The sequence below is a fragment of the Xenopus laevis genome, chromosome 3L (genome assembly GCF_017654675.1).
Source record: "Xenopus laevis strain J_2021 chromosome 3L, Xenopus_laevis_v10.1, whole genome shotgun sequence".
NCBI lineage: Eukaryota > Metazoa > Chordata > Amphibia > Anura > Pipidae > Xenopus > Xenopus laevis.
In genome coordinates this window covers 36,170,638-36,196,651 of record NC_054375.1, presented here as the reverse complement: position 1 = coordinate 36,196,651, position 26,014 = coordinate 36,170,638, and the positions used below count along the sequence as shown (strand labels likewise).

The window sequence follows — 26,014 nt, the reverse complement described above, 5'->3', positions numbered from 1 at the left end:
ACCTTTTTTTACCTGTGAGCCACATTCAAATGTATAATGATTTTGGAAGCAACACAAGCATGAAAAATTCCTTGTGGTGCCAAATAAGGGCTGTGATTGGCTATTTGGTAGCCCCTACATGGACTGGCAGCCTACAGGAGGCTCTACTTGGCACTATACTTAGTTTTTACTAATTAAAACTCACCTCCAAGCCTGGAATTCAAAAATCAGCTCCTGCTTTGAGGACACAGAGCAACATCCAAGGTGTTGGAGAGCAAAATGTTGCTCATGGGCTACTGGTTGGGGATCACTGCTCTAACTTATTGGCACTTGCATGGGATCTTTCCAACAGCCTGCCTGATTGATAGATATGTTGGCACTTTTTGGCCAGATGTCAGACATATTAGAATCTCCTGTTGGATGAGGTCCTGCATAGTCCCCCATTGGTACTAGGCAACATGATCAGCTCATCTGGTAAACTAGCTAAAGAAGTGAATCTAGCCATAAGCCCAGCTTAACTCAATATTATTTAGTTCTAAGGTGAGGTGCTATGTAGATCAATGCAGTGCCATGTTTTCATATGTTCAGAACTAGAACTCTGTATCTGATGTTGCAGAAAGCCTACAAAGAATATGACATTGTTTCGCCTCTACAATATAATCTGTCCTTTTCATGCAATGTGTCCAACACCCTATATGTGATTACTGTCTTAAATGATTCATCCGGTGCAACCCCCCAACAAATGATGACCCATTATTTGAGACATTAACAGTCATTGGGAAGTATAATTACAATGGAATTCTTTATTTGACAGCTCCGCAAACATAACAGAAAAATTTGTATGTATCTGGAAAATAAAAACGATAAGACAGACCACATTTTGTTTATTCTTGCCATGCTGAAACAATTAAAGACCAAAAAAAAAAAAGGAAAAACAAAAAATTAAAAAGAGAAAGAACAAAAAATATGATTGTGCTCATAGGGCTAATAACAGAAAAGGATTTACTCCCTTAGGTTGCAGAGAGGTCTTTCACGTTATGTTTCTCACAAGACCTTCTGGTCACCATGCAATTTATAAAGGGGTGACTGTCAGAACAAAATGGAAGGTAGAAAGAAAAAACAAAGGTAGAAAAATCTTCCCAGAGCAAAAAAGGTCATGGTGTGGGTGGAACTTGGGGAAAAGTACAACAATTTTTCTTACAAATCGAGAAAACCCCCCCCAAATGATAGCGTCTGATTATACATATTAATTTAACATCTTAAAAATAGTTACATATTTTGCCATAATAATTTCGCTTGAGTTTTTTTTTTTTCCTTTTTTTTTTGTCGGAGAGGGATTTAATATATATTTCTTTAAAGATTTATATTAAAAAGCAACACTTTCATGTACATAAAACTGTACAAAACAAGGCAGCATCACAAGCAGTTAAATTAAATCTTTGTGTTAGAACCCCCCCCCCCACCATTGGTTGGACCGTTGCCAACGCATTGCATTGCAGACACCTCCAGAGGCAAAGTGAACCAACACTAAAAATCCAAATTTCAGGCTTAGGTTTTCTTTTTTGTGTGTGTGTTTTTGCTTTACAAATTTTGAATACGCCATTTTGTGGATTCTTTCGAAAAGCAGCCTGCCATTGTGTTCTACAAACGCAAATAACTTGCATGTCTCTCACCTTTGGTATTTATCGTTTCAGGAAGAAATCCTTTTATTTGCTAACGTAGGCCTAAAATGATTTCGTCTGTCTCAGTATAATGCCCTCTTTTTTTCCTCGCCATTCCTCCTATTGCACACAATTTATGGGAAGTGAATTATGATGACACAAAGGTATATGCCAACGCTGTACAGTATAAGGGTTGCCACCTCATCCCCTAAACACTGAACACATATTCAACTCCAGATCCTCCATGGCTAATTAGAATGTAATTGCATGCTGCAGACGGCTCTGGATTGAGTGCAACTGGGCAGTACAGACCTACGTTCATCGCTAAGCAGCCATCTGACATGCATGTTATGTGTCCATTTGAAAGGGATGAAGTGCCGACTCAAGTGCGTCTGCTGCATTTTATATGTTGAACCAGGTCAGAGCTCCTCACTAGTGTTACATCATACAGCCATGCACCAACATCATATAGCTGATGAGACATGTTTGATAGAAGAACAGGTCCTCTCCAGCCCTACATTATAGGAAATATAATATGCAAACATTTCTCCCTTGACAAAGGAGGCTTTGCAATGCCCCAAATTCCCAAACGGTGTTATTTATACAATTTTATTACACTGTTAGAATAAACAGAAATAGGTTTTGGTTCAACAACCCTGGCTGAAAAACAGCCCAAGATTAAATATGATGTAGCATTCGCCAACTGGTCTTTACTTTGATCTCCCTTGTCTTTCTAACAGTTTTTCCTCTCTCAAATATAGAATTTGTTTGCATGCCACACTATAAAGCAAAGTTGCTTCGATTTCTACAAATCTGTTTTAAAGAACACTTACTTTAACGATTCTATATTGAAAGTGATGGTTACCCTTCATAGACCTTAGCTAGTTTTGAAGCTCATTTATCCGCAACCCAACCCTCACCCTGCTGATTCTCTTTCCATTTAGCATCCTCCCATGGCACCTCCCAATTAGACAAATTAAACTGTATTAAAACACATGTGTAGTACTGATATTGGCTCCTGCAGGTTCAACTCCTAAATGACATTCTATTCTTGAAAGGCAAGCCTGACTGTAAATATCTTTAGCAAGGTTGAAAATTCCATGCCTTAGAGTTGTATTGACATGCATAGAAAAAAATGGAATACCATAAGTGGAAAAAACAGCCTGGTCTACAACAAACACACATATTTCTATGTACTTTGAACATTGCCCTCTTTGTTAAATTTTTTTTTTCCTTTTTTTTTAAAATTTTTTTGTAAGAATGACAAACTATTAATACATCTATTCACAGTATGTGAAACATAAATAGCTACATCCATACAGTTGGCAAGTTCTAGGAATGTGAGAGACTGCCGGAAAAGCCATGAACCCAACTGTTGCTAGAGAGACAGAGCAAGTATGGCTTTTAGATGGTCAAAGCTATGCCCTCCAATCAAGTGTCAGGATATATGCTTAACCTATTCATGCACAACCCGATCTATTTTATATAATATGTTTTATTTGGAAGAGGTTTCTTGCACGTATCGGTCTGTTTCAATCTGTCCGAATGGGGCCCAAGCATTCATTTTGTGTGTTCTGTCTCCATTTTGTACCATAATAAAATACCCTGTGTATGAAGAATTTGCTTTAGGCGTCTTTAGATTGACATAAAAATAACATTCTTTCATTATAAACCCCACCCATATTCCAAATGCAGCTATAATTAAGCTCGTTGAAGACCAAGGTCCTAGGCGCGTGTTAATAAAGACTTCGATTTAATAAAGATTTAGACCTGAAGGTTTTTCCAGAATTTCTCTGTTCGCTAATGCGAGACGTAGAGAAAGACCGAGGTGGAGTGGGAAGGAGTGCAGTAAAGAAGGAAACAGCAGGTGATAATTAAGAACGTACTTCCAGATATGTCTATAGAATATTAGCCTGTCAGAGCAGCATTGTGCGAGTGGAAACACGTTAATTCTCATTATGGTGCTTTTTTTTTTTTTTTAATCAACTTCAGCCTATCCATATATATATATATAGTGTCAGGGTGTCCATTCTGCTAGGAGTGAAGGTAATCAAGGTTATAATGGAAGATGGTCTAGCACTTGAAAAGACACAAATATTTTGTTTTTACACTTAATAAGGATTTCGCTTCCATGTATGTCTATATAAAGAAACACAACGTGGCTTGCTATTTGCACAGAACATTTATTCGTAGAAATGCGGAATTTATTGGCGAGTGAAAGATAATTGGTCTTCAATGAGGCATTCCACCTCTGCAAATGAAAATCTAAAGAAATACAGTCGTTCCTCGCTCTATGCCTTGATAGTCAGACAACACAAGATTGGGTTTATGTACAATGATACCCTAAAAGATGTTTTAAAGTAGCTATCTGCATGGGCTCTTTATAGGTAAGTCAGTTTAAGGTACGTGGGTGATATATGTGGCACACAATTGTGGGTCCTCTGGTACCCAGTGTTGGTTCTCTGCTTTCCTCCAGAAGGACACAAATCTGTGTATATGGGCACATCCTTTATATAAAACATATTTCTTAGATAGTATAGAAAAAATCCCAAATATCCTAAAAAGGTTATTTATATTACCAATGACCAATGTAATCAATGCATACATCACCACAAGGTATTTCTCTGAATCTCAGCAATGATGGTCTACATGAACCTTAGCACAAGAGAAACTGGATGAATCAAGAATTATAGTGCAATTCCATAACGGATTAGGATGTAATATGCAGTACTGCTATGAATGAAATCGCCCCCCCCTCCCCATGCACAAAATGACCAATCAGATCACACATTTCTAGTGCATTACACATTGAGAGATTCTCCATGGCTAAAGTCACTGGAAAGGAAAAGGCAAAGTAACTTGAAAAGGAAGAGAATAAAATACAGGGTTGGCTATGAAGATGGGTATTTCCATGTGGAAGCGATTATCTGGAAAATGAAACAAGGACAAGTGTTGGCGGGACCCAAGTCAATACAGAATTTGAAATGTCCCATTATTTGTTAGATAGGAGTGCCATACCCATGAGCGGCTGTTGTTGAATACAGGACCCTGACTCTGGCAGGCACATAAAAACAAGCCTTCTGTGGTCTAAGCAATGCAATGCACTTTTGGATTCCAATCCCATAGGGTGAATTATAGTTAACTTATAAAAGGTGTTTCTATTGGTTTAAGCATATGTGCATGAGTCTTGTAATTTTATCAAGGTGGATGCAGCTTGATCCTTAAAGAGAACCATAATCTAGAGCAGGGCTGATGAACTGAAGGCCTGATGTGTCCATCTATGAAGTCTATGCACAAAATCTCCTCAAAACTATCTATAACATCATTGTTTTAATATAATCTAGATATATGAAATTGGCCCACAACATGGAATATCTTGGGATAGTGATTAACTATTTGGTTTCCAATAAGGCCAGAACTACTCCCACCCTTGTGTGTGTGTGTGCACTGTGCCTAATCAGTACACGTGAAACTTGAACACTCTAAACTGGTTTTCAAGTGTTTTCTTTCTCTCTTAAAATAGCATGAAAAAAAAAAAAGAATTTAATGAAAACACGGACAAAAATCATGAACACCATCTACAGCTGTCTCCATGCGATCCTACCCAAAGTTGTCCAAAGTGGCCCAGCTGCTATGGAACACTTTACAGAGTTGAACGGAAACTACAATAAATAAACAAATGCTCCTTACAACAATAAAAAGCTGAAATCAGGCAGACTTGATCATCATTCAAAGGGATTGTATTTACAGAAGTCTACATGAAAAGGCCTGTCAAACTCGCAGCTTACCCTGTTATGGATGCGTTGAATATGCAGATATAGTTTGGTCCCCATCTGGCTGTCCTAAGTATTCATCCACATGATCAGATGGCACCTTTGGTATATTCTCCACAACGATCCCCCCAAAACTTTCTGCTGTCTAGCTAAAGAAACTGAAGATGCAGCCGACATTATTCATAAATAACTGGCTTTTTTTTGTTGTTGCTGTGAATTAAATAGTGACTCACTAGATGTTGAAACTGAACGGAATAACGGTTTGGAAGAAGGATCTCAGAGGTTTCTGTGGTCAAGATTCTAAACTCTAAACCACCTTTGGGTATTAAGTTAACTGAGCTGAAAAGCAGGTATGGGAATCCCTTTCAAGGCAGAGATCTTAATTTAAACCTTCTGCGCCACCTTGCTGCGCTTGTGATGCAACAATATGCCGCTGCTTATATGAGCAGCGGGAATAACTATGGCTCATGGGTAGTTTTGATCAGCATTACTTCCAGCAGAAATGTTTCCTACTAGTATAAATAGAAACCACTGCAGGTCACATCAGGGCTGTGATTGTCACCCGAAATAACATGCCTGTGCCCATGTAGGCTGATGCTCAAGGTTTTCCATGCAAATAGAAGTGATCAAACTATCCAACCTGCCATAGTCCTCACATAGCCTGCTTGCCAAGATGAAATTAGAAGGCAATGCCAATAGGTTTCACACTTAAAACCTTGTTGAGTGACATATAAAATGAGAGGGATCCAGCTACAAATATATAATGGAAGGCAGCTGTTTGTAAAACAAATTGTAAAAAAACAAAAATGGAATCTTCAAATGCATTTTCTCTGAAAAATGGATGATAAGTTTAGCTCTGCAGTTCTCATCATAGTAGGCCTATTTACCTCCGAAAGGAGAAATCTGTAGCATGCAGTGCGGTGATTCCAGACATTTTGTCTAGTGAGCGAATGTTGACAGAACAAAATGGTTCCAAACCGTTCAGCTCTAGGACTGACTAACTACAAAAGCCTTCAGTTATGAATTAGCCATTATGGCTAGACAGGAATTCGTATCAATGAGCACATATTCATGCTCTGTACCAGAAAACATGACAGCACCAAGATAACGTCATCATTTCCCCCTGTTCGGAATCACAAATACCAAACCACAATGGCTTATTTAGTCCTCCTTCCATTTCTAGCTTCTCTTCTGGGCAGAGAAACCCAATGCACATGTTCCCTTTATAAAAACTACTCCTTAAAAAATGTGCTTCCCCTCTCAAAATCCAGTTCTGACCTTTATGACACCGCATTGTCTATGTTGAGGGTGATTAGGAGTTTTACATTTAAAATACAAAAATAAAATAAAACAGAAAAAAAACCCACTGCACGGTATGTAGGTTTAACCCCAGAAGCATTTGCATGAACCATAAAGCATTAATTTGTCATCACTTTTCTGTTCAATTTCCTTCATTTAAAAGACAGCTTGGTTTAGGTTCCTGGATAAAATCAGCAACATCCATTTTTTTTTTCCTATACTCCTTACATGCCAATAAAAGGTCAAATAAATCTCACAGGTATATTTCCCTCTTGGCAGATTGAGAGGAAGGAGTTGTGGCATGCTGGAAGTCAGCGGCTTGGGTGAGTGGGATTTCCTCCATTGGGGAGTCCGTACATGATTCATGGCTGTTACTTGTAAAGGCACTGTAAGTCGGTAACAGCTGGATGTTAGCCATTTTGGTGGTGCTGTTGTTGTTGCCTCCAATGCGCTCCTCTGGAATTCTGGGGTTCCCGTTGCCAATTTGCTCTTGACTCCCCTTGTCTTGGTAAGGCACAAAAGTGGAGAGCTTGAGGGCATTTTTGGGCCTGCGGTTGGGGGAAGGCTGGCCAGGCATCCAGCATGTATCTGAGTGTCCATATTCTGTGCATTCCCGCGTGCAGTTTCCTGTCATGGCTACATCAGGCAGTGGTCGGAGATCTGTGTGGAGAAAAAGAATCACAATGATTGGTCAGTCCTTTACATTGCAGGTCCAACATATATGTCTTACTCTACAACATAAGACTAATGAATGGAATGACTAAATATATACATGTAGGCCAAAAACGGTCTGGGGTTTTAGGCATCGAAGAACATTGTATGTGCCCATTGTTCACTCCTATTTTACTATATCAAGACAGAAGATTAAAATAGCAGCAAATACTACATTCAGAGGTCAAAAAGGAAATCACCCCACCACAAACATACACACTATCTACACCCCCATGACTAATACCATATCATATCAATGGCTCTTTGGTAAAAAAAAAAAAAAACATAAAAAAGAAAAAGTAGGGTTAGACAACTGTTCAGCCCCAACAACTTCCATAAATGCAACAAAATGGTGCAATTATCACATCATGTCCCCTCCTGGGTTTGCTGGACCACACCTTAGCATATGCATTATGGAGAATCAGTTTTCCTACACTTTCCTCACTTGTAGATCACAGGGACTTCATATATTATATATGCAAAGCCTCTTAATAGCCTTAATGCACATACAAGAGGTCATTATTTGGATCTTGACCCTGTCTATGTTCTCCTTCCCAATGGCAAAAAGGGGGATGCTTTGAAATCTATAGAAGGCTGTTTGCTATACCTTTGAGGATCACATGGGACAATGTTGTGCAACCCAACCAGACCATTATAAATGGTGATTGTCTGGTGGATCCATTGCTCCAACTGGAAAGAGAGTGGGTCAGTGTGTGTATGTATGGATGCTGGGATTCATTTGGAGGGGCTGAACTTGATGGACTTTGGTGTTTTTTCAAACCCGATCTAACTATGTAACTATGATTGAAGGCTTTATTTGAAAAACTTGTTTTTCTGGTAATATTAACCCATTTTGATATGTTACTGTATTAAACTTGGGGTGCAACCTGAGTCAATGCTTGGGGTGGAGGTGGATGATAAGACTGTTAAGTCTTTGTAAGTAGGTTGAAAATATTTCAGTCATTTTTCGGTCTGTACTTCATCCCAAATTACAAATCACATTCCTCAAGACTAAATTTCTAGTGATTAAATGCTCATAGCAGGACCATTTAAATAATGGTGGGAAGAAGGGGGTGAGTGGTGATATTAATCTAATTCACTGTAGGAACGAGAAGCGATAAGAGTGTTTAGCGGCAGGCGGAAGTGTTCAACATCATATATATATATTAAATCAGCTAATGAAGTCTGTTGTTTATGGGTACAAACGCTATTTGTGATTTTATTTATTTGCCCATCCTGCAATTTTATTGTCTGATACAGAAAAGGACAGTCGCTGTGATGCAAGAAGACGAAATGCCACTGGTTTGATGCAACTCGTTGCAAAGGGTTTGCAAGATTCAGACACAGGTCCTTGATGTGCCATGAAAGTGTCAATAGAAAACATTTAATTTCTATTCTTGCTGAACAAGAAATCCAGTAATATGGGGAGCATTAAGGTTCACTATGCACTTTAGTTTGTCTGTTTGACAGCTGGTGCATCCCCTCCCCTGAGCTATTAAGATTCCCAACTCTCTTTTCTTTGATTGGTAACCCTCGTCCCCCGCCTTTGCTTATTCTCCAGCCATCCTTAAACTCATCTGCATCTTCCTTTAAAAAAAATTATATATATATATATATATATATATATATATATATATATATATATATATATATATATATATATATATATATATATATATATATATATATATATATATATAAAATCACATCTATCTCACAGGATCATAGAACACAAAAATATCCCCAGATTTTCATACTGAATGCCGCATTTTAACTCTAAATGGAGGAAGATATATTTATAAAATAATAAAGCTGATGGAATCCCTGGAGCTTTAATGGATTAAAAGCAAATGAGCAACTGTTGTTGTCCCCCAGGGCCACCAATCATTTTAACAAGGCTGGCAGCGTGACTGCAGGTGCTTCTTCTTATAAAAAAAAAAAAAAAAAAAAAAAACAGGTAATGTCACAGCTTTCAAAAAACCCTTTGGATTAAAAAAAATATATACCTGTATATGAAATTGCACCAAATTGTTTTTCCCCAATTCTGATTGGCAGATAGTGGTCTTGTATAATAATAAACCAATACTAGACCACCATGTAAAAGTTTAAAGTGCTACTGTAATTAAGTCAAATGTTTAGGAACCAGCCATTAGGAAACATCTACTTGTCTTTTGTGTACTGGTACGGCTTACAACATTTTGAATAAAATGTGTGGATGTTAATAAATTATCCCCTTAAAGGAGTGGTTCACCTTTAAAGAGATACTGACACCAAAAATGAGACTTTTTTGTGCCTATATCATAACCTTTTATTTGTATGTTGTTTATAATTTTTCCATAAAAGCACTGCCTGATGCGTTTACATTCCCTATCTGATGGCCCATATTTTTTGTCGGTTAGCATTAGAACTAATTTTAGGAGGTTTAGGAACTTCAAGTAATTATTACGATCGGTAACTGTAAGGGCTTACCCTGGTGGTCTAGCGGGGACTAGGGCCAAGCAGGGACGCCCGCAGCCCTAATCCTTCCAGTTCTACACCGAGTTCACTATGGCGCGCACGGCAGCGCACTTCCTTGTTTTATGTGCCGGCCGTGTGACGTCATCACGCCTGTGGCGCGATATTCAAATATTTAAAGGGGCCTCTGACCTAAACTCATTGCCCGTTACAGGATCTTGTTCCTAGTGCTTCTCTGCTATTTGAGCTTCTGATTATCTGTGATTTTGACTACCTGTGCTCCTGACTTCTGTATCCTGAACCTCGCCTGATATCCAACTTTGCTTATTCTTATTCCTACTGATTGATCTCCTGGTTTGACCCTTGCCTGCCTGACTCCGTTTAGTACTCTGCCTGCCCCGACCAGGCCTGATCTGACTACGATTCAGCCTACGTCTTGTACCATGACCCTCTACCCAAAAGACTCTGCTTTACAGTTGTGCCCCAAAGCTTGTTCAGAACCCCTCGCTTTGCTCCTCTCTTAATAAGACCTGGCGGCATCCAATTAGCCGAGGGCTCCGCCCAAGTTGAAAGGTGGCTGTTAAAGGCGGAAGCAAGAGCCGAGAACAGGGTGCTTAGCATTGGTTCTGAATTTAGGGTGCCGACCGTGACAGTAACTTTTAATGTTAATTACTATTTTGAAGAGTAGTTTTTTAATGTCAGTTTCACTTTAAAAAGTTAACTTTTTGTATGTTATAGAATGGCAACGTTTCAATTGGTCTTCATTATTTATTTTTTATAGTTTTTGAATTATTTGCCTTCTGATTCTCTCCAGTTTTCACTGACGCCATCTAAAAACAAATGCTCTTTAAGGCTACAGATTTATAGTTAGTGTTACTTTTAATTACTCGTCTTTCTATTCAGGCCTCTCCTATTCGTATTCTGGACAGTTATTCGACCGCAATGCAAGGTTGCTAGGGTAATTTGGACCCTAGCAACCCGATTGCTGAAATTGCAAACTGGAGAGCTGCGGAATAAAAAGTCAAATAACTCAAAAACCACAAACAATAAAAAAATGAAAACCAATTGCAAATTATCTCAGAATATCACTCTCTACGTCAAACGAAAAGTTGACTTGAAGGTGAACAACGCCTTTAAGTTTAGGTCATGGATTACATGTGATGTACAGCACTGAAAAATGTTATAAAAAAAAAAAAGCAGGACACCTCTTTCAAGCATTGCTTGAAAGTTTGCAAAGTAGCAGAGCGAAAAGAGAGACACCAAACCAATCTCTAAGTCATCAACCACATCTGCATAAATGCTAAGCAAATCAATAACTTATAATACTGCCTCTGGACCAGAAAGAGGAAACCAACATTTACTTATGTGATATAAACAGCCATTAAAACCCCCAAATACAGAACCAAGACACACAATCCAGTAACTGGATGGGCAGCATTTCTAGGTCCTTCAGACATTTTTTTTTGAAAGAACATTCGGATAAATTGGCAGCTGTTGACCCTGAAAACTTCTAATGTTCATCTCTGGTTCAATACCACTAGGACAACTACATTGATACAACTAGCAAGTGATAGCAGGAGCAGCTACAGCCTCCAATATCATAATGAATTTTACATTGGACACTCTGTGCTTTGACCCTGTTCCAACCCATGACCTGCTGGAAGGGCTTATATATATAATACAAACTGTTCTGAATGCAACATGTCAGCTAGCCTTAATGAATCACCCCTGTCCTCACTACAAATGGAAAGTGAGTAAAGTAGAGGATCAGGAGGTCATTTACCAGAGTCCTTTCTACATCGCGGGTTGCAGAGTCGCCTGCCCTGCGGACTTTAGAACCTTATAATGAGGCAGACCGCAGCCTAATCTTGGCACATCCCGGGCTAGCGGACTATCGAAATGTTCACCGCTCTTCCCTGTGGCAGTGCGCATGTATAAGAGAAAGAAAAAGATAAGAAAGAAAGGACGGCCAGTGAGACAGGTGGAGAGAGGCACATGGTATGCACACAACGTTCCTCACTCAAACAACCCATAACAAGATCAAATCAGGAACAAAATTTGTTTTTTTTTGTTTTTCTTTTTGCAGATACCAAATTGATTCCCTACTTTAAAAATAAATCCTGCTCTATAACTCTTGTTGTTAATTCGACTTATCATTTAGCTGTAGTAACCATTGTCCAGGATGTCCTTCACACTCATACTCAAGTGTCCCAAGATAATGTCTGACTTGGTGTTGTGATGTCAATTCCATATCAATATAAACATAACCAAAATAGTTGTATACAGAGAACATCTCTTCTGGGCAGGTTTTCATGGACATATGAGTGGAAGTGATCCTATAAATTGCTTCAGCTGGGGGACTTTCTACAGTTAAGTTAAATATATGACGCCATACAGTAGCCTCAAGTTGACTTGTTAGAGCAGACCTGCTTAAAAATAAAATCTAATTGCATAATCTTAATTAACCACAAATCTGTGTATTTTGGTTAATTCCAATGCTAATTTTGAATTGTATATATGTTGTGTCTTTCAATGATGATGGGTGCTGCTAACTATACGCAAATACAAGGGCGCCTCCAGTGGCGGAAGAGAGAAATGCTAAATCTTTGCTTTGATGGTTCAAAGGCGACAATGCCTAAATGCTAACAATCTCAGTTTGCACTTTTCCTCTGAATACATTAATATGGTTTCTATGGAAGTAAAGTGTAGTCCAAAAGCAACCAATCAGGTTTAAGATGCCTAAAAGTTGCATTATGAACCAAGTAAGTTTTAATGCTTTTGTTGGCTACTATTGTTGTTATTAAACCTTGAAGATTCCAATTCCCTTATTGGCTATAGTTTGGTTCTTACTCTGACCCAGTTGGTTATAAAAGGTACTCACAAAAGTCTAGTTACTACACCACATTACTAGTGATGGGCGAATTTCTCTTGTTTCGCAAAATTTTTGGGAAAAATTTGTGAAAAAAAACGTGAAGTTCGAAAGTTTTTCCGAAAAAATCGTGCAATTCGAAAGTTTTCACTTAAAAATCAAGCAATTCGAATGTCGTCACTAAAATCGTGCAATTCGAACATTTCACGAAAAAATTGAGCAATCCGAACGTTTTCACAGAAAAATCTCGGAAATGGACGCCGGCAAATTTTCATCTGCGAATTTTCGCTGGAGATTGCCACATGTATTCGCCGGCGGTGAAACACGGAAATTCGCCGCAAATTCGTGCCAATCACTACACTATTGCAAAGTTCTACAGCCCCAAGGGACGATCTTTCAGAATATAACTATTAGGCCTTTCCTTTTTTAAAACTAATGGCACATGTGCCTTCTATGCAATAAGACCAAAACCAGAGAAAAAACGCCATACCCATCTCTCAAACTCCCTGAATATGGCTTGCTCGGTTAATTGAATTAATAAAATGTGACTGACAGTGATATGGAACATTAATCCCTGACATATTTTTAGCAATGCGGCATCCTAATCCGTTTAAGCACTAGGAGGAATCCTCCATTTTATCCTACACATTTCTACGGTTTTTTTTTGTGCAATGCAATGACATTTACTAGTATTTTATAATTCATTTCCCTTTTCTTTATAGGGTCTTGAAGTATAGCCCGTTTCCTAAAAAGCCATCCGTTATATCAAGGATTCCAGCTTAATATTCAATGTTTAAAATGATATTCGAGTGATAATGCAGCTCCCTTTCGCTGCTTGAAATTTATGGTTTTATTTAGCTTGTTTTGTAGGCAAGGCTAAGGCTCGCACAAGTTAGGCAGCACATTTTCTAAACACAAAGCTGGTGAAAGACCTGAAGCGTATTTTATCATTCGCCTGCTCGAGGAAGAACGTGAGGCGAATGCGTATAAGCCGTGTAACGTTCGCAATGTAATTTACCGATACTGTAGCCTTATCTGTAAACTGCATGAATAAATTAAATATGCGGTGAGAAAAATCATAGGCGGCTGAATCAGAGCAACAGTTTGGATTATAAGGGAACATATGATTTGGTGGTAAGTTTAGTAATGGTCTAAGCTCTGTGGTATAGCCATAATATACTAAGGAAAAGGCTGTAAAACTGTAGGGCTAGACCCCCTTGGCAGCTACAGGTATGTGATCTGTTATCCGGAAACGCAGAAAGCTCTGAATTACGGGAAGGCCGTCTCCCATTGACTCCATTTTAAAGAAAACGGATTTTCTTTTTCTAAAATATAATTAATCCTTAATGGAAACAAATCTTATTGGGATTATGTTTCAATTATTGGGATTATGTTTAAATTATTTTTTTTTTAGTAGACAAAGTATGGAGATCCAAATTACGGAAGGTTCCCTTATCGGGAAAATGCTATTCCCGAGCATTCTGGATAACAGGCCCCATACCTGTACAACAAAGTGGAAAGAGGGCTTTTACCGTGAAGGACGAGAGATTTATGGGGGTTTATATAATATATTGGATATTACCGGAAAGAGTGTGTGACCTTTATGTCGACTTGTTCATTTATCTGTAACTGTGCAATGAGCTAATGGGGCTTAACCCAACATAGAAATCTTCCTGGCACCAATAATGTCATAATGTGGCATCATTTTAACTCATCTTAGAGATAAAGTGTTCATAAAGATAAAGGGGCTGATTCACTAAGGGTCGAATATCGAGGGTTAATTAACCCTCGATATTCGACTGGGAATTAAAATCCTTCGACTTCGAATATCGAAGTCGAAGGATTTAGCGCAGATAGTACGATCGAACGATCGAAGGATTTAAATCCAACGATCGAAGGAATATCCTTCGATCAAAAAAAGTTAGCCAAGCCTATGGGGACCTTCCCCATAGGATAACATTGACTTCGGTAGCTTTTAGATGGCGAACTGGGGGTCGAAGTTTTTTTTTAAAGAGACAGTACTTCGACTATCGAATTGTCGAACGATTTTTACTTTGAATCCTTCGATTCGAAGTCGTAGTCGAAGGTCGAAGTAGCCCATTCGATGGTCGAAGTAGCCCATTCGATGGTCGAAGTAGCCCAAAAAAAACTTCTGGTAGAGAACAGGCAAAGGAAAGACAGACAACCCTCTAAGAACACTCGTAATTTTTACTGTACAAGGCACAAGTTAGCATGGTTTTAAGTTTAAGGTTCCTTTACAAATACAAATACACACGAAGAATCTATAACCATAAATATAATTTCCTAATTCGCCTGAAAAACTGCGTTGCTGGAATTCTTATTTCAGCAAATTACTGGCGGAATTTTCACATATTTATGGGCAATTTAAAATTTCAATCGGAGATCCTCGGGGGAAGACCTAGACATTGCGTGAAGCATGGCAGAAGCCAGGGGGAAATGTGGTAACTGGCAGGCAAAGGAACAACTGAAGCGTGCACCATATTTTAACAGCTCCACTACACCTCTACTGGGGATTTATGCAAAGAACCTAGTCATTGAATGAAGGCAACAGGGGAAGAAAACAATTATGAAAATTTAACACTGCACTCAGTGTAAGCATTCCAGGTTTTCTTTTATGCTTAATATATACACGAACATTATATAGTGAATAAGGTACCCCCTATTGTAAAATACGTATATTATAAGTCACCGAGGCGTTCCATGACCATATAAAAGTACGAGGCCGAAGGCCAAGTGCTTTTATACGGGTCATGGAACTCTGAGGTTACTTGTAATATTTATTATAATACACAAGTTTTAGTGAGTCATGTGACAAAAATGACATGACTACTCACCACTTATAACTGATGACATCACTAGGCACCATTTATAAGGACAAGCAAAAAACCGCACTCATAGGACTTTAAATGCAAAGCAAAAAGTCTTTAATTCAAAGTTTCGGCTCTAGAATGTGATCCGTCCTCAGGACATTTAGGGGTTTATTTATCAAGGTCCGGATTTATCTCAATATCGGCTGCTACAAACTCCGATCTAAGCCGCTCTGGTTTTTAACGCTTATTTATTATTACGTTTTCCCGAAAGTCACGTTTGCTGGAAAAGCTCAGATTTTCACGATTTTTTTCATGAATTTTCCCCGAAATCTCCGAATTTTTTCACCCAAAAGCTCCGAAAACATTGTGAAATTGCCCGAAACCCCCGACACAACCAAAAATCAATGGGACTGTTCCCATTGACTTTTATGCACTTACACATACACATAAATAGTAAACATATATGTAAATATATATATATATATATATATCTTTTTTTTTTTTTTTTACACAAACATACCCAATTCCACAGATTGAAAGTAAACCATATTACTCGTAAGAACCATTTCCCAACCCCCTTAGGCTCACAGTGCAATGCAACCCTTCCCTCTCATTCTTCCATTGTGATGTTCTGGATTCCAGGACTTGAAGCGTTTTCCAGAGAATCTGCACACCACCCATTAGTGAAAGCTGATGGACTTTAAGGTTCCAGAATGCATGACTTTATAATAGAATATGGCTATTAATAGGTTGTATAACACTGTGAGCCTACGGAGGGTTGTCACAAAGAACATTGAGACAGATTATTGTGTTTACTGTGGAATCAGGTCTGCCTGTTTAAAAAAAAAATCCATTTATTTGTGAAAGTTCAGTTAGCATTTACACACCTTTTCAACATTAGTCCTAAACGAGATGTCAAAAGGGGGAGGGTGATTTTAGCGCAAGGGTAAATTGACCCACGCTTGGGTCAATCATATTTAATATAGTCAGAAGCAAGCATGCACACAAATTATTATTGGTCAAGAATTCTCATTTTACGTAAAAAGTATCCATTTACTATGCCCTTTCTCTATCGAATCTATTGATGGAGCCCAAAGTACAAATGATTTTAGTTAGAAATGGAGAGCTGGATCATACATATATATAGATTTACGGCATGCAGCCTAGTAATGCTTAAGAAATGCTATGGTACATACGAATAGATTCTGGTTCCTACTGAGAGGAAGCTCACGGCCAATTCCCAGCGGCCTCTGCTTCAGTATAATTATATGCTTACTGATTCTAGCGCAGGGATTTCGGAGACCCCACACAATTAAACTGGCTGAAATAACAGGGTTGTGGAGGGAAAAGTAGCAGGCATTATATTTTCCATGCAGCTGCACGCGCATTGCGGTGTCACTGGGGAGCAGACTCTGAAAGCTCCAACTGAGCTCAGTCTCAGGAAGGTCTGCAGAGTAACGTTAAAGGGAACAGAGATCTTTAGAGAGGTGTACTCAGAATTAGGTGTTTGACCTGGAGAAGGTGACGTGGCTCAGGGGATCATGGTCCTTTTATAGGCCAAAACTGACTAAGCAGAAGCATTTATTATGAAAAAAACCTCCTCCAGTTTACGGAACTAACTAACTAATTATATATATATATATATATATATATATATATATATATATATATATATATATATATATATATATATATATATATATATATATATATATATATATATATATATATAATATATCAAAACAGGGGGGTTGTGGGAGCACTCTAAAGGCTTTAAAGTATATATAAGTATAATAAATGCTATTGCATATGTACCCAAAACAGGGGTTATTTTGTTACAAAGTTATGATCATAAAATTGATAAGCCACCATACCACGTCAAGGTAAACCCCGAATGGCGGTCCCTAACTTGTTTTATATTTTATGTGCATTTTAGCATTACCTGTAATCAATGTCCGTTGAACGCTGTTTTTTCAGTGAAGGCTATGCTTTTAAAATTGGGCGTTTGTTTTGGGAATATATTTTGGGAATATCTCTCCTTTAAAAGCCTGATTGCTGGCTGGGGAGGATTTAGCCTTCAGTGAAAAAACAGCGTTCAACGGACATTGATTACAGGTAATGCTAAAATGCACATAAAATATAAAACAAGTTAGGGACCGCCATTCGGGGTTTACCTTGACGTGGTATGGTGGCTTATCAATTTTATGATCATAACTTTGTAACAAAATAACCCCTGTTTTGGGTACATATGCAATAGCATTTATTATACTTATATATATACTTTAAAGCCTTTAGAGTGCTCCCACAACCCCCCTGTTTTGATATTATATATATATATATATATATATATATATATATATATATATATATATATATATATATATATATATAATACACAAAAGCCATGAATATCTTGTAACTAGTGACATCATCAGTTATAATCAGTGAGTAGTGATGTCATTTGTCACATGACTCACTAAAACTTGTGTATTATAATAAATAAAGTACCCCTTGTTTGAAAATATTAGAAGTAACCTCGGAGTTCCATGACCTGTATAAAAGCAAATATGGTCATGGAACTCCTCGGTGACTTATAAAATCCTTATTTTTTACAATAGGGGGTACTTTATTCACTATATCTATCTATCTCTCTCTCTCTCTATATATATCTCTCTCTCTCTCTCTCTCTCTCTATCTCTCTATCTATATCTATATCTATATATTGGCTTGCTCAGTTGAAATATAAAACAACAACAATTAACACTCCAAGGATATAGAGTCCCCTACACTAGGATGTACAGGTATGGGATCCATTATCCAGAAAGCTCTGAATTATGGAAAGGCCATCGCTCATTGACTCCATTTTATCCATATAAACCAAATTTTTATGCTCTGTAATAAAAAAAACAGTGCCTTGTTCTTGATCCAAACTAAGATACAATTAATCCTTGTTGGAAGCAAAACCAGCCTAATGGTTTTATTTAATGTGTACATGATTTTTTAGTTAAGGTGACCCATATAGGGTTAACACTCCCCTATAGCTTTAAATGCCTACACTTCCTTGTACTCTGGTTGCTGGCAAAAGCCCATGTATCTACTTTAGTTTATTAGCATAATGTGTACAGTGTATCATAGGCCGATGGCAAGTTCCTGCCACACTTCAGTATAGAGCTGGGCAGAGAGTGGAGCTTCCTTTCTCCTCTGACACTCCAGGAGGGAATGGTTAGTAATGGGAGCTTGGAGCTTAGGCTCCAGTAAAGGGAGGGTCTTGGTGAAGTCAGGTATACAGGGACCCCGTGAATCAGGTGGATTCAGGACAGGGTAGTTCTTTGTAAGAGCAGATAGAGCTCATTTAGCAAGAGCAGCCTGGCTCCAAATAGGAGGGATAGCAGGGGGATAGCTGTCCACTCAGGCAAGACTGGCCTGTAGTGTAGGGATCAAAGCCCGATAGGGATTTAGGTCTAGTGATTTCCCTGATCCCCTGTGTGAGGATCCAGGTCACAGTACAGAGGTCCTGAGGGTGCATTTATCCAGTGTGGTGAGCTATCTCCACAAATGCTATGATGTACCTGACATGTATGTGATAAACCTCAGAGGATTGTGAGTATCCAAAACCTGATTTGCACTTTAAGAGAATAAAGCCTTCTGGCATCCAATTCTTTTGTTTAGTCACTCAGCACCCTTTCAAGTAACAAAGGCTCATCCTGTGGAGAGAGAGTCAAATGTAACCGGTGCTCTGTCTGCTTCCTAGCCGGACAAGGTCTAGCCTAGCCTAGATGGCTTACAGCAGTGATCCCCAACCAGTAGCTCGTGAGCAACATGTTGCTCTCCAACACCTTGGATGTTGCTCCCAGTGGTCTCAAACCAGCTGCTTATTTTTGAATTCCTGGCTTGGAGGCAAGTTTTGGCTGCATAAAAACCAGATGTACTGCCAAACAGAGCCTCAATGTAGGTTGACAGTCCACATAGGGGCTACTAAATGGCCAATCACAGCCCTTATTTGGCACATTTGTTGTGCTTGTCTTGCTCCCAAACTCATTTTACATCTGAACGTTGCTCATGGGTTCTAAACAGGCCTGGACTGGCAATCTGTGGGTTCTGGCAAATGCCAGAGGGGCTGCTGTATGGTTCAATAGAAAGTTACCATATAGTGGGCTGGCTGGGGGCTGTTTGGGCTGGTAGAGGGCTGTTTGGGCCTCTGTGTACGTGGAATGGCAGGCCTATTTTGACTCCCAGTCCAGGCCTGGTTCTAAAGGTTGGGGATTCCTGTCTAAAATTATGAAGATCCAAATTACGGCATGAAACCACAGTCTGAAATTACTGTATCAAAACCACAGGTCCCAAGCATTCTGTATAACAGTCCCATACCATTATCTACTGTTCAGACTTGCCTTCCATACAATATCCTGGACTGGGCCATGCCCTCAGTTTGCCAAGTTTACCAAGCCTACTAACACTGTCCACTTTCTAGGAAGCCTCACTCTTACGTTCCAGAAGGGCAGATCAGTCGGTAAGCAATGAAAAGTGTAAACTTTATGATTTATTATTACTAAGCAATATCCTGAATCCTGCATGTGCCAATTCCAACACAAATCACACAAACTGTAGTTTCGTCGGGTTTGTCCTCTTCCATCAGTTTTCAGGCTCGGTGGTTCAATTTGTAAACTCCGGGTCTATCCATTTTTAATGTGTTTTCAGCAAACAAATTAGCCAGTGGAAATGTGTTAGAGTACTTAACAGGGGTTTTCTAAAATATTCTTTACTAAAATATACATTTGGAACCGGCTTTCAGAAATCCTGCGTCAGCACCTGCATAAATGAGCACAAATGCGAAGCAAAAAAGGAACACCAAAGGCCCCAATACTTACAGCTCTCATTAAGAACTGGGTTTTGCCACTAAAGGTAGCAGAGGCTGCTGTTATTACTGTCACAGTAGGATCTGTACAGTGGAATCTGCATTTCGTAGAGAAGAAGGGGCTGCATTTACATAAAACAATATCCAGCAATGTTCTACAACACCCAGTTGTTCGGTCTACCCCCACCTAAGGGAACAGAATAATAGTACAGAACAGAATAATGGCCCAATCCTAAAATCAGCTTTGGCTTTGGATGAACTTGGATGTCTTGGAGCACATGACCCAACAACTCCAACCAGAACTAATCTCTGTTAACACTGGTCAACTTAAAATGTGCTGGATCTCAGACTGGGTCTTACATACACCCCCAGCAAAAAGGATGAAAATGCAGCTGTATCCATTCAGTTGGATTCGATTAACAATAACACCAGCAGAAAGATCTTTAGATTAGGCATTCCTACTTTTGCACATTGCAAGATCAAAAGCAGCAAGTCCCTGAGGGCTACAGGGTATATGAGCGGTGGTAGGGTTTATTTTGCAATATTACCCTAACATTATGTAGACTTTTCATTGCCATAGTATGGAGGCTAGTCGGAGGCCTACAAGCAAAACAAGGCCTCCAAAAGATATTTATGGTTCCCATTCTATCCAATGGTTTCACAGTTCACTGTAAGTTCACATTGGAAAAACTGAGTAAGAAGCCTCATCATATCTTCTTTATTTGTTAATTAAGAGTGTGAGCGCATACTGTGCATTATATATTTCAGTGAAACAGTGGGATCTATTGGCTGAGTGTCATAACAAAATAAGTAAAAAACTTATTTAGTTATTGCCTGTATTAACCTCTCTTTCACTGCTTCTATGGTTTATACAAGTCATAATTGATTGGCATAACTTTTCTTTAAAGGAGTTACATATGGAGTTAAGGCAGTGGAGTAACTAGATATTAATGGGCCCCACAGCAAATTATTTTTCCATGTCCATGGGGTGGCGTGTCTTCACTAGTACCTCGTCATCAGAACAAGGCCATAAATGTAAATTTCTGTATTAAGGAAAACTTCCTAAAGTTTGTAACAGCCCATACATAGAGTACAATTAATCTATGCTGGCCCAGAATAGATTTCTATGTTCCCAATCAGATTATGGAGGTCCTTTCAGCATTTAATATAGTGTTGATGCCCCCTGGTTCTTGTTCAGTTTCCAATGGAACTATACAGCAAGGGGATACATAAACACTTCCTGCTACATTCAGACCACACCTTGCCCCACCCACATTACACCCTGTTACACCCAGGCCACGCCCCCTTCTGTCTCTGTCGGGGACTGCAGTTATTGCTTTTGGTAGAAAAGCGACATGAAGCAGAGCCGAGACTAAATGTACTGCCAAGGCTTCTTCAACTAGTGTAAGATGCACAGGACAAAATATAATATCCCAGTCAATCATTTGCAGTGTTTCTTTAAATTGCTGGCAGTAAAACTTTCTTGGGTGTAAAAGAAAGCAGGAGATGGTATTAAACGAGCTAATGTACCAAGCAAATGAAATCCATGGACTTGCAATTATCAAGGGCACTTAACAGGATTTAAAGGTAATTTAAAGTGCTTTTTGGCATCAGCAGCATACTGAAGCATTTCTGACATTATTAAATATATATTCAGCAAGAAAACAGGGTTTTTGGGGCGGTTCATAAGGCGGTATAACTGCGCGGCATGATGTAAAAGGAATGTCCCATTTCAATAACATTGCATTATGTTACAGCGAGCTTTGGGAGTTGCAGCACTGAGAGTAATTAAATTAAACACCGGTAAGGATTACCTGTTATCTTAACCTTGATCCCCAGATATTTCTGGACTGCAACTGCCAGCATTCTTCAACATATAATCATGGGTTAAAGGATTCTGGTAGCTCCAACAACATCTGGGGACGCAAGCGTTAAGCAACAGGGCTGGGACTGCTCATTCTGCTAACAGTTGCAGTTACGGAGTGTATCCATCCCTATTAGATCCTAAAAAAATATATATACATGACAGAATAATGTTATATACCATTAAAAGTTTAGAAAGTGTAAATAGTGAAGGCAGTTTCCCTTTAAGGGGAATTATTAAAGCGCTATGAGTAAAATCACAAGTCATTCTCTAGGGGACAGAAAAAATACAGGATCAGCCTTCGGAGTCTGCGATCATCCCTGGCAGCCACCCTGCCCTGGCACTGAATATTAGCAAGCAAGCTATTGGCAGGGATCAGCTGCTGGGCCGCTTGCTATCAATGCGCATTAACAGTTCCCGAGCATGGGGGTAACTTACAAGGCCATCAGGAGCTGCCATTACAATCATCAGCCTGACTGCCAGAAGAAACAATTGATTTTCTGGTCATTGATCTAAGGCTAAGCATTTCTCCCAGCCAATCAGCGGGCAGCTCAGTTAGATGGGAGGGGGGGAGCAGGACTAGACTGGGATTGCGTGGTGAATGGGAACAAGGGGGGCACTGGTACTGAACGGTGATAAAGAGAACAGAAGTGAAATTTCACGCTAACCAGATAAAAGGGAGCGTGTTGAGAAGACCAAAATAGATCATAGTCACGATTTGAAATAAATAAAAAAGGGCATATAAACCTAAACCCAAAAAATAACATTTTGCTGCAACGAGTAATTGTGCTCCTAAGCGACTTTTCACTAAATGGTTCAGATTCAATTCAGTGAGAAAAGGGTTTATCGCGTGAAAACTCATGGACGAGATGCAATTCCATTCAGAAAAACGTGTCTCGCTGTGTATCCTGTGAAAACTCTATTAAAGGGCTTGTTCACCTTCAAACAACTAGTTATTGTCAGATAGATAACCACAAATAACGACTTTTTCCAATTACTTTCTGTTTTCTATAATATTGAAGTGTAAATAGTGTATCTTTTCAGCTTCTAACGCCGCTCTGGGAGGGGTGGGGTCGCCGATCCTGTAAATTGTTCTAAATTTATACATTTAGTGGATATATTTCTTATCTTTGTCCCTGCTGAGCAGAATCTCTGGGTTTCATTAAAGGCAGCTGTTAGAATTGATACAATAGTTGCTAATACTCCAGAGATGCTGCTGAGAAATGGATCAACTAACTGTTGCAAAAAGAGTTGAGTCTGCACCTGAAATATTGAGCTGCCAAACTGAAACCCTTTGATTTTGGAAAAATAGTAAAAAATAAATAATGTAAGTAACTGAAAAAAAAGTCTATTTCTCGGGAACAATCTGAAAACAACTGAACTGAAAGAAGTGTTTGGAAGGTGAACAACCCCTTTAAAGTCTATGGGGGAAAACTGGAACTGAATTTGGAGAAAAGTTTTTTCTCCTCTAATTAAATGAGTTTTCATGTGATAAACTGAGATCATTTTTCCTCATTGAATTAAATCTGGCCAAATGTATGAGAAGCCAGCTGATTGGAACACAACTGTCTGCTGATTTTTATTACATTATTCCATTTGCTTGAAAACAGTGTTACCATATAAGAAATGCATTCTGTGGGCATCAAACTGGTGTTGAACTCCGATCAACCTCATGTAGTAGAAAGATGCTAGAATTTGTTGTTTAACAGCAGGCGGGTAAAAGTACTAAGAAGCTTGCCTGTTCCAGTAATCCATTGTAACCAGATGTTAGCTCTCAGTATTCTGACTGCACAACTGCTGACTAGTTGCTATGGGTTTCCAAGACCTGCACAAATGTTGCCTGTACTACTACAAGTAAGGACTTAAGAGAAATTTGAAATAAGCTACAAATGACAGAAAAAGAATTTATAAAGTCTGATGAAATGAATGAAAGGTAAAGCAGTAGGTAAAAAGCATTATGAGATAGAGAAAGGGCTGAAGCTGAAATAGAGATAGATGGAAAAAGAGGAGAGGAAAAAAACCAGGGTTGTTGATCGGAGCTTCTCCGGAGACCTCACTGAAGAGAACTGAAGGAAGCTCTGAATGTGTAATTACTGGGGCTCAGTAAGATGAGATGCAGAACGTATGTGAGACGTTAGCAGAGCGGCCTGGGAAATTCACCGTCATTAACCCGTCCACTAAACAGCTCCAGCAGCGCGGATGGCCAACTCTGAAGGGATCTCCAGCAGCCCAAAGCAATTACCATCCAGTGCAAAGCTGGCCTTGGACTCAACCAACCTCTTCAGCGGGATTTAGGTGGGGGATGCTCAAGACATCCGCCCCTCAAGCTTTTTAAATGATGACATTTTTGAATGGAGAGGGAACAGGGTTAAAAAACATGAGGTTGTCATCAATATAGTAGTGAAGCTTTAGGGCACTTGAACTCCTGGCATTTTTGAGGGCATGGTAGGTTACACATAGGGTCAGTCGTAAAGGACAATTGACTAAAGGCTCAAAAGGAGAGGGGTGAAAAAATCATTAAGTTCCGCAGGTCCCTGGGCACCACTCACACTGTTATGGTCCAATGGTGCCTTGTTGCTGTCTGTTGCAGTGATTAGCACTGCTGTCTTGCAGTATGTGGGGGTCCTAGACCCAATATTAACTAGGCCGATATCTGTATAGAGTTTGTATCTGGGTTCCTCTGGGTACTCGGGTTCCTTCCACCTTCCTTCTTCTAACAAAAGTGACCATAGCATGTGGGAATGGGAATGTGGACCTTGGATTGTAAGCTCCACTGAGGTAGGGACTGTAATATGTTGGCGTAATATATTATAATTATTTCTATGCAATACCCCCCCACACTGCATTTTGGTTCATCCAAAACACCCTGTATAATGTAAACCAACTCCTTCTTGACCAGTATCCTTCCGAGGAGGGTGAGGGGGTTTGGAAAGGCGACAGCAAAAACAAATTATGAAGATGCGACTGCAATACAATCTGGCCTTCCTCCATCATACCGGAGGTGCAAAGCATGGACTAAGGCAGCCTGTATTACATGAAATTTGTCATTAAGTTTCTAAAACTTAAATGTAAAAAGCTATTAAATGCCTCCTCAATTATGTATTAGCAGCATTATAAGGCTGAGTGCTTCCAGTCCTAGGCAATGTGCTACTAATTGGGAGTTGAACTTTACAGCTACAAGATGAGGTCGCACAGGAAATGCACAACTCAAAAAAAAAAACAAAGATGCTGTAGTATATAGTGGTAATGACTATCCGCACGCTGAGCCAAACTGGATTCTTAATAGCTTGTGCAGATACTGAATTTCATAAAGCATTCAGAAGCAGTTTCATAATTTATCATAATACATATTGAAGGAGTCATGAGCTGTTGGATAATTCACCGGAGGAGATAAAAATGAGAGAGCCCAAAACACATCATATGAGGCCATAAGGCAATTGGTTAGCTCAAAGAACGCCACCATAAATGGACCCTCCTTTAGTTGGAATGTTAATGAGATGATCTGGCCTCTAGGGAAATACAAAGATTAATATCTACATTGGTGGACATGGGCAGTACCTTGATGGAAAAGCTGAGGGCAGAGCAGTGGTGTCTTCTTATTACATTGAGGCTTCCAGGGACATCACCAGGGTATGAAACCATGTCTTCACTGGAGAAAGGAGTGTGGTGACTAGGTGGTCTGTGTAGCCTCCTTCACAAATTTGAGGGAGGCTACACC

The 26,014-nt window shown here is 39.2% G+C and overlaps 1 protein-coding gene across 6 annotated transcripts in view; it reads right to left on the bottom strand.

Moving 5' to 3' along the window:
• Positions 1-762: 762 nt before the first annotated feature.
• pcdh1.L (protocadherin 1 L homeolog) overlaps positions 763-26,014 on the bottom strand; it is a 140,413-nt gene continuing 115,161 nt past the window's right edge. For 4 of the 6 annotated variants that reach the window (XM_018250560.2, XM_041586139.1, XM_018250561.2 and 1 more), the window contains exon 5: positions 763-7,372. In XM_018250560.2, the coding sequence (XP_018106049.1) occupies positions 6,966-7,372 (407 nt within the window). In that variant the 3' untranslated portion in view covers positions 763-6,965. Of the gene's footprint in view, positions 7,373-11,660; positions 11,794-26,014 lie in introns of all 6 variants that reach the window. The other 2 variants (XM_018250564.2, XM_018250566.2) reach the window with 2 other exon arrangements.